This window comes from Cebidichthys violaceus, unplaced genomic scaffold (assembly GCF_023349555.1).
Source record: "Cebidichthys violaceus isolate CVI_PGR_0920_01 unplaced genomic scaffold, fCebVio1.0.p SCAF_4, whole genome shotgun sequence".
Lineage (NCBI taxonomy): Eukaryota > Metazoa > Chordata > Actinopteri > Perciformes > Stichaeidae > Cebidichthys > Cebidichthys violaceus.
Window position 1 is genome coordinate 1298417 of NW_027176594.1, and position 13327 is coordinate 1311743.

The following is a 13327-nucleotide window of genomic DNA, read 5'->3' on the forward strand; positions in this document are numbered from 1 at the left end:
GACGTCTCAAGAGATGAGAAGACGCTCTGAATTTGTCTTCCCGATGAAGACTCTGTTCAAACATGTTGTTCTTGTTTTTTTCTCGGTGCTGATAAACTGAACCTCTTGAGGAGTCAGAACTCACTGTGGACCGAGCCGATCTTGTTGCTCATGGCGTAGCGGATCAGGTGGTTGCGGGCCTCGAACATCACGAAGATGTGGTCCACGCTGAGCTGCTGGGTGGACGGCGACGCCACGGAGGCCTCGTCGTGTGTGCAGCTCAGGAAGCTGACGGTCTGTCGCAATTGGTAGCTTCTGGTCTGGACGTTGCCATCGGGGGAGGTGACGGTGTAGTCGCGGTTGGAGGAGGAAGTGATCACTGAGAGGAGAAGAAGAACACACTTTTACATCTAGTGTGACTATAAATCGTTGTTTTCAGTTCTCAAGAAAACGGTCCTTTGTCCTTACAGTTCCTGTCGTACTGGTAGATCTCCTTGTATGGGTTGATCTCGATGGAGGACCCCAGCAGGACGGCGGGCACACGTCCCTCCAGCTCGGTGTTCACCACCAGGTGGTCGTGTTCGTCGATTCCTTTAAACTGCTGCTTGATGCTCAGACGCTCGTTACCGGGCTGGAAGATCACCTCGGCCTGCCGGGAAAACACGCCGCCTGCACGGACGTGTGAGAGAACAAGCGAGTGTCAGAAGCGTCTTGAGTCTTGCACATCCACGGAAACAAAAGGTCTCCGGGGCGGACTCCAGCCAGGGACATTGGGATCTATGGTCACACAACTTTTAAGCAGAAACGTTTCAACATCTACATACAACATCCAAATCATTGTGGACATTGCCCGCAATGCTAACAATTAGAAATCAATCATCCAGCTCCAGGCTGCACTTTACACAACAATACGTTCCCTCACCGATGAGGCTAAAGCCGTTCTGGTAGCCGGGCTGCTCCAGAGCGAAGGCCCAGCCGATGACTCCACCCAGAGGGGTCAGCGGCAGCAGGGAGGGTCCCAGGTCGTCAGGGATGTTGCTGATGGCCACGGAGGCCCGTCCGTCGTTGGCTACCACGTACGAGTGCAAGTCGTTGTTACCGAGCACAACAGGGGAAGGCGAGTTCCCCACGAACACTCGACCGTTCACCTTTCCATTCATTCTCTGTGGTTTTCCTGGAAAACAACAAAGATTTGATCAGTAGAGCAGTAGTTCCTGTTCAGGATCAGAGTCTCAACAGGTTACTTTCTCTGTGGACAAATGTGACCACAAAGTACAGTTAGCAAATTCTAGTTTTGCTTAGAATATGTACGGATAACCCCAAGAAGGTGCTTGACTGATATGATCCGTCTTTGGATCTTTGTAGTCTCTTTGTAACAATCCAAGAAAACGTGCACCATTAACCTAAACAGTTTAATTAACACTGAAAATGCTTCTCACCCTCAGCGACACAGTCCTTCCCGTTACCATAGAAGCCAGGCCTACAATGGCAGCAGTACCCATTGCTGTAATCCCGACAGTCGGCGAAAGCCGAGCATTTGTGCCTGTTGTGGGCGCACGTCTCAGAATTGTACGCAAAAACTGTGAAAACAACCAAAGGACAAACCAATCGGGTTCAATGAAAAAAGACTTTTGACAGGATTATCACAGGATTTACATTTCTCAAGGTCAAAGACAAAAGGTTCAAGCTTTTTACCGGTCACGTCGAGATCTTCGTCTTCGTCTACCACGACAATCTGGGGTTGCTGGGGCCGGGAATAGGGCGGCACTGGTTGGACTGGATCAGGGTACCTCGGCTGGACTGGAGAGTATCTAGGCTCATTGGTTTCAGGGACTGTGTATCTCGGTTGCAAAGGCTCAGAGACAGGGTATCTGGTCTCTGTTCGGTCAGGGTATCTGGTCTCTGTTCGGTCAGGGTATCTGGTCTTTGTTCGGTCAGGGTATCTCGGCTCAGAAGGGTCCGGGTATCTTGGTTGAGCCCTCTCTGGGTCGGTGTATGTTGGTGTGATAGTCTCAGATTCAGGGTATTCCGGCTCAAACTGGTCCTCATAATCTTCAGTCTCCGGTTCGGTGTACCCTGGAGTGATGGTCTCAGATTCTGGGTAACTGGGCTGGTACTCAGTTGGGAACTCCTCTTTTTCTTCTGATAAAGAAGTTGTGGTGGCATCCTCCTCCTCTTCAGGTAGACTAGTGACCATTCCTGGTGTAATGGCGACAAAGATTGGCGAGGAGCCAATCTCGTACACCCAAACTCCATTCTGTCCCGAGTTCGTCTTTCTAGTTGGATAAAGGAGGGAAGAAAAATCAGTCTCAACGAAAAGACATTTTCATCACTAGTTGGTATTTTTCAAAAGTCAGCGCGTCAAAGTCGAGTTATATTCAAGCACAAATGACATTAGATTCATACTCCGTGAGTTCCCTGATGGAGGCCTCTTCATTGGTGGTGGTGAGGAAGTAAGTCCCCTGCGATTCCTTCCAGAACCAACCACTCACAAGGCCTTGATTGAAGCCAGCCTCGAGGAGCTTGCTCTCGCCCCCTATTGACGTGGAGAAAAACTGCAGGCCGTTTTGGGGATACAAGAGGATGGCGCAGGAGGACGACACCATGGAGGCCACTACCAGCTGGAACGTGTTTCTCTGAAAGTACAAAGGGGACGTTGTTAGTTTGAGTCCATGGAGCCACAAGAATAAAATCATCAATTATCCTTTGCATTTAGGGACATTCAAAGCATTCAGGTCATTCAAGTATTATACACTCAAGTACAAATTCAAAGTACTTAACTTGAGTATTTCCCTTAAATGCAACTTTGTACTTCTACTTAACTACATCTCCACACTGCACCTCTTCCTCCTCTACATTTTCTCACAGCTTTAGATACTTGTCAGATGACTGTTTTTCTTCTCCTTCCTGTCCAGATCTCCAGATGTGTTGATGTTGAATGTTTGTGATAAACTGAAGGATGAAATGTTCCTTTATGTGTTGATAAAATCCTCCTACTTCTTCATATAAATAAACTCTTTAAAAGGCCTCTGAAAACAGGACTGTTTGTTCTTTCTAGAGATACGAGGTTCTCACAGGACAGAGACGCTACAAACATATGATGATCTTATAGAATATGATGCATTGATGAAGATTAAACTAGACAACAGGATATAAAGGAGTTAAAAACATCTTACTGCAGTAAAATGGAACACACACATTAATGCAGCAGTAATCCATAAACATCAGATATAATAGGAAAACACTGACAGGGAACATTTTACTGCACATTGAGTACTTTTAGAGTATTTTTACATACAGTGTGGAATTAGTACTTTTTACTTCAGCAAAGGGTCTCAGTTATCCGCAAAAATTGTAACCCCAGATCTGAGACAAGGAAACAAACCACCCTCTGTTTTCTTCTTAAAAAGCCGACATGGCCCCTCACCTTCGTGTCCAGTCCGTCTCCTCGTCCAGACGTCCCCCGGGCGGCCATGTTCTCCCAGGTGACGATGAGGACGGTGGTGGGCTCCACGCCCTCGTCTCTGGGGAAAGCTTGCCTGACGTGATCCGCGGCTTGACTCAGTACATCCGGGCTGCTGTCCCACCTGTAGTGGACCTTGCCCTGTCCGTCGCTGTCCTCCAGGTCTCCCAGCAGGGCTGCAATCATTTTGAAACTGGCGGGCATCTTCCCCAGGTACTCGCCCTCCGCCGGGGGCTCGACAACGGACACAAATCCATTGGTGTTAATCTGGAAGAGAAGACGGAAGGTTTATTGTTGATGGAGGGTCGAAACCAGAACAGCATCCTGTCTGTATATCACATATATGTTTCAATGAAGATACAAAGAATCTAGATCTAGATGTTTGAGCAGAGACAGGAGGCTGGCTGGGGTTTGTCCTGATTTACAGAGAACATCGAGACCTCCAGTTAAACCTCCAGATAAACGTTCAGATCCTGGACTCTCTCCTGCAGCTCGGCTCGCTTTGTCGGCCCACAGGAATTCCACACAATAACTTCCCATTCGCTCAGAAGGAAAAGGATCTTTTTAACCTCATTAACTCAAATCCGCCTCACACCGAATGCCGCAGTTCCTATTTGAGCCCAGAAACAACACTGAGCTGTGACCATGAGGCGTATCCTCTCTGAGGTGAGAGACGAAACGGCTTCACTTCACGTCTCAGACCATTGTTTCACCAGAACGTCAGAAACATAAGCTTTCATTTTCACCACATATGTTTCAGTTCACATGAGAAGGTGTTCATTTATTTATACATATTTATTCAGATGTCTTGGGTTTGCCCGAGCGAGAGTCCAAAGCGTCATCAGCCCTACGGAGCGGACGCTTGAAGTCACGGTTTGAGGCTTTGAGGAGGACGATGGACACAAAACGGAGGCTTATTTTGTTCTGCACAAACTAATGTGAAGTCCACACAGAAACCGTAAACGAACAAAAGCATAAATGCTCTCCAGAGTCTTCTGTAAAAACATCAGTGTTTTAAATGTTGTGGCTGCAGTGGTGGAGGACAGAAGGAACGTTCTTCTCCATCCAGTGTGAGCTGGTTTCTGATGTTTGGCTCATCTCCAGCTCCAGACATAAACTGTATACGTTACGCTCCTCCGTCTTATCTCACATGTACATTCTGCTGTTGGCCGGGCGGGAAGAGACAAAACAGCTGTTCAGTCCAGAGACTTCATGCTCCTAAAGCCTCCTCCCGTCTTTATGTTCTGCATTTTTCTTTAACGGGAGAGAACTTCATGTACGAGCTGAGATGTATACAAAACTATCTGCATGGCTGGACATCAGTGAGGACAGAGAGGAACAACTTAAACTGTAAATTAAACAGCTTCACGCTCTTTAAATCCTGCTTTTTTTATTTATTGTACAGAAATGTCACTTCTATGTTTGCTTGTTTAAACTACATTTTTTTTTTTAAATATTATAATTGACACCACATTATCATATTAAACATCAAAGAGTTCCTGCAAATCTTTCCCCCTCATCACCAGACAGGATGGTGATATTGGACGATTAGCATCACGCTAGAGGTCTTTATCATTGTATACATTTTTTTTGGGGGGGGGGGGGGGATTACCCTGATGAACATGCAGAAACATGTCAGAGTAACAACAAGACACTCAAAACAACAAGATTGCTGTTTTGAGCCTTTCGAGCAGATTTCTTTTCATCAAAAAATGATTCTTTCTTGAAATTCTTTATGACTTCATGAACTAAGGAAAGTGCTTTTCAAAAACAGCAAAGAGAATAATTTGACTCCAGTTAAACCAAACTAAATGAAATGGAGTTCTGCTCTAAAAGACAAAATGTGCAACTGAAATCCAAACTTTTGAGCCTCACATTTGGTTCGTGCAGAATGTTCCAGTGACATTTGTCAAAGGGAGGTCGTTTTTTGGAGTCTGCTTCATGTTCTCATAGAGAACGTTGGTAACCGACAGTTCTCTCTCCTGTTTGAGGAACAAATGACGAACAATGCGTTAGAAAAAAACCTGGTCAGAGATGGATAGAAAAAGAAACCTCGCGAGAAGTCAACTGCAACTCCCAAGATGCATTTCAGTAACAAATGGCCTTCATATTCTGCAGAAAGTGCTGATTTTTAAAATATATGATCTAACCCTTTGTCACAGGAGGAAATGACTCCACCTGAGCAGAGGAGACGCAGGTAACGCAGTAAATCTTTACGAGCAACCGGCAGCAGAAGGAGGTCAAATGTCAGAGCCTCAGCGCTCTAGGAACATGAAAGCGGTATCTGTGGGTTTGTGATGATGCTGCGACGAGAGAGAGAGAGAGAGAGAGAGAGAGAGAGAGAGAGAGAGAGAGAGAGAGAGAGAGAGAGAGAGAGAGAGAGAGAGAGAGAGAGAGAGAGAGAGAGAGAGAGAGAGAGAGAGAGAGAGAGAGGATGAAATAAGAGCCAGGGAGGAAGGCCGTCCTGCTCGGCTGCCTCTGTAAAGCCTGGAGGGATTAAGCGCAGACGTCTCTTCGGGGGGAGCTTTCGACCACAGAGACTTCCTCCGCGGAAACGCATGAACGACAGCAGTATGCGGGCGAAAAGGCCGCCGTCTCCCAGCAGGTTCCTGACTTTGGAGAAGACGCCCGCAGAGCCGAGGACACTTCATCGCAGGAAGTCTTTTGTCCGAGCGGGGAAAACAAGCTAACGGCTAACGGCACTCCCAAAATGATCCCTTTACAGGCTCACAGGTTGAGCAGGAGGAGGATGACGGGTAAAACCGGTAAAAAAAAAAGAAAGTAGTTTTATGTTAAAAATCTGTTTCTTTAACTCTGTTCCACGAACACAGGATGACCCTGAACGCCCCCCCCCCCCCCCCCCGAGACCCGTTGACTGACACTTGAGACCCCCTGAGAGGCTCAACTGCAAAAGATTTCTTGGATCTCTAAAATCACAAGACGATTATTTTCACACTTGCAATCGCCACTAAATTGTCTTTTATAAGCGTCCCAATGCCCAGCAGTTTTCATCCTTCGGTATCGTGAGAGCGAGAGACGGTCGTCCGCCGTAAGTGACACACTGGTTGCTCGAAGCGAGCGCGTCTTCACGTCCGTTTGTGGAACTAAACAGACATTTGGACGAATTTGAACCTGTCGTTCGTGAGAAATTAGAGCAGGACATTGACCAACAAGGCAACTAGCTGAGCAAAGCCCTGTTTGTCTATGGTATTTTGCTAACTGTTTATATATTTTTTAGATCTTGTTGTTTTTAACAATGTATTTCATTGTAAAAATGTGGCTTAAAATCGGATAAAAAGTGAATTAATGGCGGCTTCTGGCAGAAAGCCTCAACGCTAACGCGAGTGTAAAGGAGATACGATGCCTTCAAATGAAACGGTCTTGTGGATTTCTCTAAGTTTGAAATTTATTGGAAACATTTGGGATAATGCAGACTGTTATCATCCAGCTATATCAGCAAAAAATAATGCGCCACAATACGTAGGTATCCCACGAAATCTTTTCCTACGTCAACACGAATAAGAAAGTATAAAGACCACAAAAGGCTCCAACGGGGCCCAACATGAACCGATCTCTCACCAAGGAGACGCTGATGTCTTTGTTACGTAACTTGTGTGCTTCAGTAATGACACTTCTGTAGTTATTTTAACCAAAACAACGATCTTTTCCTAAACCTAACTAAGTAGTTTTGTTGTTTCCTGCGAAGACGGAAGTTTATTTTGAAAAGGTCTAGTTGATTTTAGACATTTAAATACGGGAAAGTTACATGTAATACCTTTTAAAGTAAGTAAAGTTACATGCATTGCTGCATATTTTCAGCGGCTAATGACCAGTTTGTACATGTAGTAATAATAATAATAATAATACATCCAGTGTTTGAGGACCTGCAGCAGCGAGATGGAAACTTGCCAGGACGTCGCTGACATCACACATGTCCGACCCCTGAGATCATCTTTATCAGTGTGAGAACAGCGGTGGGGTGGAAACACACTGAGCTCTGCCATCTGGTTTTGGAGGACAGATGTCTCTCGTCCATACGTTCCAGATGTGCCAACTCTAGGGAGGACGCTCCGCTTCCTGTCGAGGACTTAAGAAAAACCCTCTTCAGCAGCAGCAGCAGCTTGAGCACAGCCACGGTGATTTATTCTATAATCAACTGAGCGGCGTTTTCAAACCTGACGTCAGTTTGAAAGTAGAAGAAAGCTTGAGGAGCGTCGACGTATAGTGCTGATAATTACTGGGGAGCGACAGGATGTCACTCATTGTGTGTGTGTGTGTGTGTGTGTGTGTGTGTGTGTGTGTGTGTGGGGGGGAGGGGGGGGGTAGTTAGAGGCACTTGAAAGAGGGGGCGGGTGCTTTACGGAATGCAGACTCACAGCGACCAATAAGAGCTTCGCACTGCGGGAAAATCCAGCAGAGGAGGCCGAGGGAGCTTTTATTCTGAAAATCTCCATTATTAAAAAAAAAAACTCAAATAAAAACCTCCCGGTGACCCACCTGGATGTCCCGACCATGTAGTTTGTATTTAGGATGACATTTCAAAATAAAAGAGGTTCATCCTCTGTGTGAAGTGTGATTCTATTCTATGACAATCCGCCCTTTAAATGTTTACTTTCCTCGTGGATCTTTTTAAAGACCGACCAAAAAGTGTCTTTAGCACAGGTGATCGAATGTCTGTTCTAGATTACTGATTTTTTTTGATCAGATATTACTTTTATTAATTTTGCATTTTATGTAGAGAAAGCTCTCGTACAGCTGCTGGTGTTTACAGAACAACTTCGGGTTCAATGAAAAAAGGGTTTCAGAGAACGACGTCGCAGCATGTGGGGTAAAACCAACACTGTCTCATGTTTTATCCAACAACAAACGTGACTACATGTCTGCTCTCAGAGTCAAACTAACTCGGAGTCTGAAATAACGAGAAGCGCGGACGTCCCAGTAACTTCCTGTAGAGACTGATCTGTGTGGTCTGCTTGTTTTAACAGGAGGATGCCAAACAAATGGTGCACAGTCTCCGTGTGGAGGATGCATCCGTGTGTCGACGAGGTTCAGCTGCTCGAGCAAATGATTCAAATTCTGAGCAAATCAGTCAAAAAGCAGAAGAAAGAAAGACGTCTTTTGGACACATCTTGATACCATTTAGGACACTTAAGCATCTTTAATGTGGACTTCGAGAGAGTCCTCACGGAGAGCAGGCTACACTAGACTTTGTTCAGAGGTTTACCCATAATTCTCAGCAAATATGGACTTCAGGGCTCGACAGTAAGGCTTGTCGGGTTGACATCGGCAACCATTTTAAGAAATTGGCAACCAATTCTTGCCCTTTGGTTGCCATCGCTGGAAACTACAAGTAGGGACAGCTGTATGTGAGCGGGGGTTCAGCCTGTTTACGTAGAACAACAACAGATCAGAGAGGATGGACAAGCTGATGGTGGTGTCATTTCGGGGGGGGGACACACAATCCAAAACTTTAATGCTGAAGGCCCAATGGATCCGTGGTGGGAATCAGTACAAAAAGGTCCACAAAAAACTAAAATGTTAAAAGAGAAGAGAACGGATGAACAAGCAACCGGTGACTTGATTCACTCGTGAGGGATCTGTGAAGAAAAGCTGCTCCGCTGGTGTTTCATACACCAGGAACTGACAGGTCGACACGTGAACCGATTCAGGTTCTGTTAAGTACAGTACTCGAATGAGAAGCACCTCACAGCACATCTGCAGACTTGACGAAGTGTGTGCAAGTTTGGGAGGGTTTCCTTTTGTCAGAAAATCATAAAAAACTAAATAATAAAAGTCTTTCACTAGAATTTGACTCGGGGACCTTCTACAAAACATCATTAGGTTACTTTTTAACATCTTTAATTTTTTTTTGTACAAATTCCATGACGAAATTTGCATTCAATCAAAGAACCAAGAACAACTGGAAATGAAGCTGGGTCTTTAGGAGGGGGGCCTTCAGGGGGCCACAGACCCCCGGAGGCCCCCCAGATAGTTGCCCACGTTGCCTGTTTGGTTAAACCAGCACTGCTGAAAGAAAAGTTTACACTTAACTCTTTACTTGTTTCACTCCTCAAGACAATAAAAACAACTTGAACTGAATTTAAATTTTTAAAAAAAATGACAAAAGTTCAGCACGTTGGAAACATGTTGATGCTCCAATCTGGATTATCTGTCACATGACCTGAGGAATGCATCCAGTGTGTGTGTGTGTGTGTGTGTGTGTGTGTGTGTGTGTGTGTGTGTGTGTGTGTGTGTGTCTCAGCTTGATGAAAGGCTTATCTGTGTTGGCTTTTAATTGACTCACATTCCAGCCTCTGTTCACATATTCACAGTGACTCCAACACCTCCGTCTCTCTGAGAGGACTAAACAAACAACAAAACCTCCACCAGCAGCTCCACACACACACACACACACACACACACACACACACACACACACACACACACTCCACCTGTCTGTTCACACCACCAACACTTCAACGTGTCGCCACAATCAAGCACTCAAGAGCCAGAAACCAGCGGGACGGATGTGGATCTAAAACCAAAGCAGCGGAGAGACAGAGAGGGAGAGAGAGAGAGAGAGAGAGAGAGAGAGAGAGAGAGAGAGAGGAGAGAGAGAGAGAGAGAGAGAGAGAGAGAGAGAGAGAGAGGACTCTTATTTTGAAAACCGTTTTTGAAATGAGGGGATTAAAAGCCAGTAGAAAACCTTATCAGGTGTCAACAAACAGAGAGAGGAGACTCAAAGACTGAAGTGAGGAGACCATTCCCTTATCAAACTAACCAATCAAGCGTGTGATCATTGTGGAAAACGATCAGTTGAAACATCTGAAATACTGAAAGAAGTGGAAAATGAAGCAGCAGTCGATACATATAAAAATGAAATCTCTGAAGTGTAAGAGAAAGACTGAGATGGAGTTGAAGTGGAGATCAATAACTAAATAAAATCACTTTATCCTTTAGACTGAATGAAGACGAGGATGAAGAGGAGACAGATTCACAAAATAACCAAACATCCCTCAAAGACACGTGTTAAATAACAGAATTTAGCGCCAAAATCCCCTTAAATAAATCTTAATTAAAAGAGGTCTTCAACTGTTAAAAAGTGACGAGTTAAAGAAGCAGTGTGTGCTTGGATTTGTGTCCGTTTGACATCAAACTGGAGTATTTTTACTCCTAAAAGTTACTCATCACATTCCACCATAACTTTCATGTGTAACGTTTAAAAGACATTTTTAGGTTTAAAAAGAAATCCATAGATTCGATTTCTTGTGTTTCAAGTTTTTCATCAGATATTTTTGGCAAAGTAAATTTTAAGACATTTTAGAAAATTGAAGTTTAAATGATTAACTGAGAAAATAAAGACCTACTGAAATATTTCACACATTAATTAATTGCAAATCTCATTTTGATTTCCAGTAACTTTAAGTTGAATTTCATAATGTATTATTTCTGAAATGCTGATTAATCTTTTCTCTTGATTAATTGTGAAACATTCCTCAGTTATTGTGGCTCTTTACCTGATGAAACCAGGTTGTAGTTCTACTAAATGTTCTGCTGCTCTTTTAAACTGATCCTTGAGCAACTTTGATGAATGAACTTCATGGTTAAATCTGGTTTCTTCCCCGTTAAACACGCGACCCGCTGGGTGTTCAACTCACGTAAACTTTGTCGAAGGTGTCGCCGAAGAAGAACAGAGATCCGTTGAGAGGCAGCTCGGCGGTGGAGTCGGAGCCGGGCAGCAGCTGCTGGTCTCCGGCTTCTTCTCCGAACTCAAACAGCTCTTCGAGCTCCAGAGCCCGGCTCAGAGCAGCCAGGCTCAGCAGGCAGGACCAGACCCACAGCCAGCTCCGGTACCGGGAACACATCTCCCCCATCATCATCATAATAATGAATGAATGAATGAATGGAGGAACAGCGAGAGTAACTGAGGGGGGCGTAAGTAACAACCACGTGACTTCAGAGTAACTCTTTTCAAAATAAAAGTGCCAAATACAAACCAAAAAATATGTTCTTCAAACTGAAACGGTCGTGTTTAAGTAGTTGCTATCCTATAGTCAATGGTGGAAGAAGTATTCAGATGTTTTACTTTAGTTTAAAAAAAATAGCAATACTATGGTGTAAAAATACCCTGACACGAGTAAAAATCCAGCAATGAAAATGTCATCAAAATATACTCAAAGTACCAAAAGTATTTAGTTTATTAGTTTCTGTGTTTGAACGCGTTAAGACTTTTATTTTGGTACAAAAGTCCAACCGGAAGTATTATTCTTTGAGTTTTTGAACTTTATGCAACAGTGTTGACTGTAAATGTGGAGTATGTATCTGCATTAGACACAACCCTTTAGTTTCCACGTGACAATAACAACATTATGCCGCGTTTTACATTCAAACACAATCACAATACAATCTGATTATGGAGACGTTTAGGTACATCCGGTATTCTTTGGTTTAGTTCAGCGCTCAGCACACTCATTCAAGACACTGTCGCCATCTTGTGGACAAGGAGTCTAACTGCATGACTACTGTCCTCTCCTCTTTCCTCCCTTACCTTTATTTCTTTTACACCATACAGATCAGTGTAACTCTAGTAAGAACACATTTAAAGGCACTTGTACTATACTTAAATATTTCCGTTTTAGGCCACTTTATATTTCTACTCCAGTACATGTTAGAGGTAAACATTGTACTTTTTACTCCACTACATTTGTCTGACAGCTTTAGTTACTTTAGAGATACCTTTTTAGTTACTTTTCCAGTGAAGACCTCGTATCTCCAGATGTGTTGATGTTGAATGTTTGTGATGAACTGAAGGATGAAATGTTCCTTTATGTGTTGATGAAATCCTCCTCCTGCTTCTGATTCATAAACTCTTAAAGGAGTTAAAAACATCTACAGCAGTAAAAATACAACATTAATAAGAATCAAGAAACATTATATACAGTATGAGTACTTTTGCTGACATACGTTAAGGTTTTGAATGCAGCACTTTTACTTGTAGTGGAGTATTTTCACAGTGTAACGTTAGTACTTTTATTGAAGTAAAGGATCTGAATACTTCTTCCACCATTGCTCCTGATCTGCCTTGTTCCCTCCTATACCTCCTCTCCTCCTCTCCTCTCCTTTCCTCTTTAACCCTTTTCTTCTTCAGTCGTTTCCTTCATGTTTTTTCAGCTCCTTCACTGAACCACACTGTAATGTTTAACTGTTGTGTTTCACTGCATACCTCTGATGTTGTGTTACTGGCTTTATGAGGTGAAGAATGGAGACACGTCCTTGTATGTAAAGGAGTCCGGCTGAATAAGAAGTTCAGTGGGTTCAGCAGCTGCCGAAACGTTCCCTGAAACCTCACTGAGCCTTTCAATATTTATGCTCCATCAGGATGCATTTAGTCCTGGCAGCACGTCAAAAAATCACTCCGGGAGATTTTGTGTTATTACTGTGTTACAAGAATTTTCATCATTACTCTGATTCTTCTGTCCGACGAGGCGTAACTCACACTCATCAGCCGGCTACTCTCTGCTGAAGATGGAACACATTTGATTGTTAAGTTTTATAACTTGATAAACACATTTAATGTTATTTTGACATGCGATCATATCGGTCCGTGGTGGCAGAAGTACTTCTTTACTCGAGTAAAGGTACCAATATATTAATGTGAAAATATGGTCCAATAAAAGTATAAAAGTATTATCAGCGTCACAACAAAAGGGGCCCCAACTAGACACTGCTTTTATATATGAGGACCAAAAGAAGACTGGAAACCCCTGATTTAATCTTGAACAATATCTTTAAACTCAGAGAGAGAGAGAGAGAGAGAGAGAGAGAGAGAGAGAGAGAGAGAGAGAGAGACAGGGAGAGAGAGAGAGATAAATAGAGAGAGAGAGA

At 43.8% G+C, this 13327-nt stretch overlaps 1 protein-coding gene across 1 annotated transcript in view; it reads right to left on the minus strand.

Moving 5' to 3' along the window:
• Window positions 1-11312, minus strand: part of LOC137884778 (nidogen-1-like) — a 28264-nt gene extending 16952 nt beyond the window's left edge. Inside the window, exons 1-8 of the mRNA XM_068726787.1 lie at window positions 11101-11312; window positions 3407-3709; window positions 2386-2615; window positions 1675-2255; window positions 1419-1559; window positions 902-1153; window positions 448-648; window positions 125-358 (exon numbers count right to left, since the gene is read on the minus strand). Coding sequence (XP_068582888.1) covers window positions 125-358; window positions 448-648; window positions 902-1153; window positions 1419-1559; window positions 1675-2255; window positions 2386-2615; window positions 3407-3709; window positions 11101-11307 — 2149 coding nt within the window. The 5' untranslated portion in view covers window positions 11308-11312. The remainder of the gene's footprint in view (window positions 1-124; window positions 359-447; window positions 649-901; window positions 1154-1418; window positions 1560-1674; window positions 2256-2385; window positions 2616-3406; window positions 3710-11100) is intronic.
• Between the last annotated feature and the right edge of the window lie 2015 nt (window positions 11313-13327).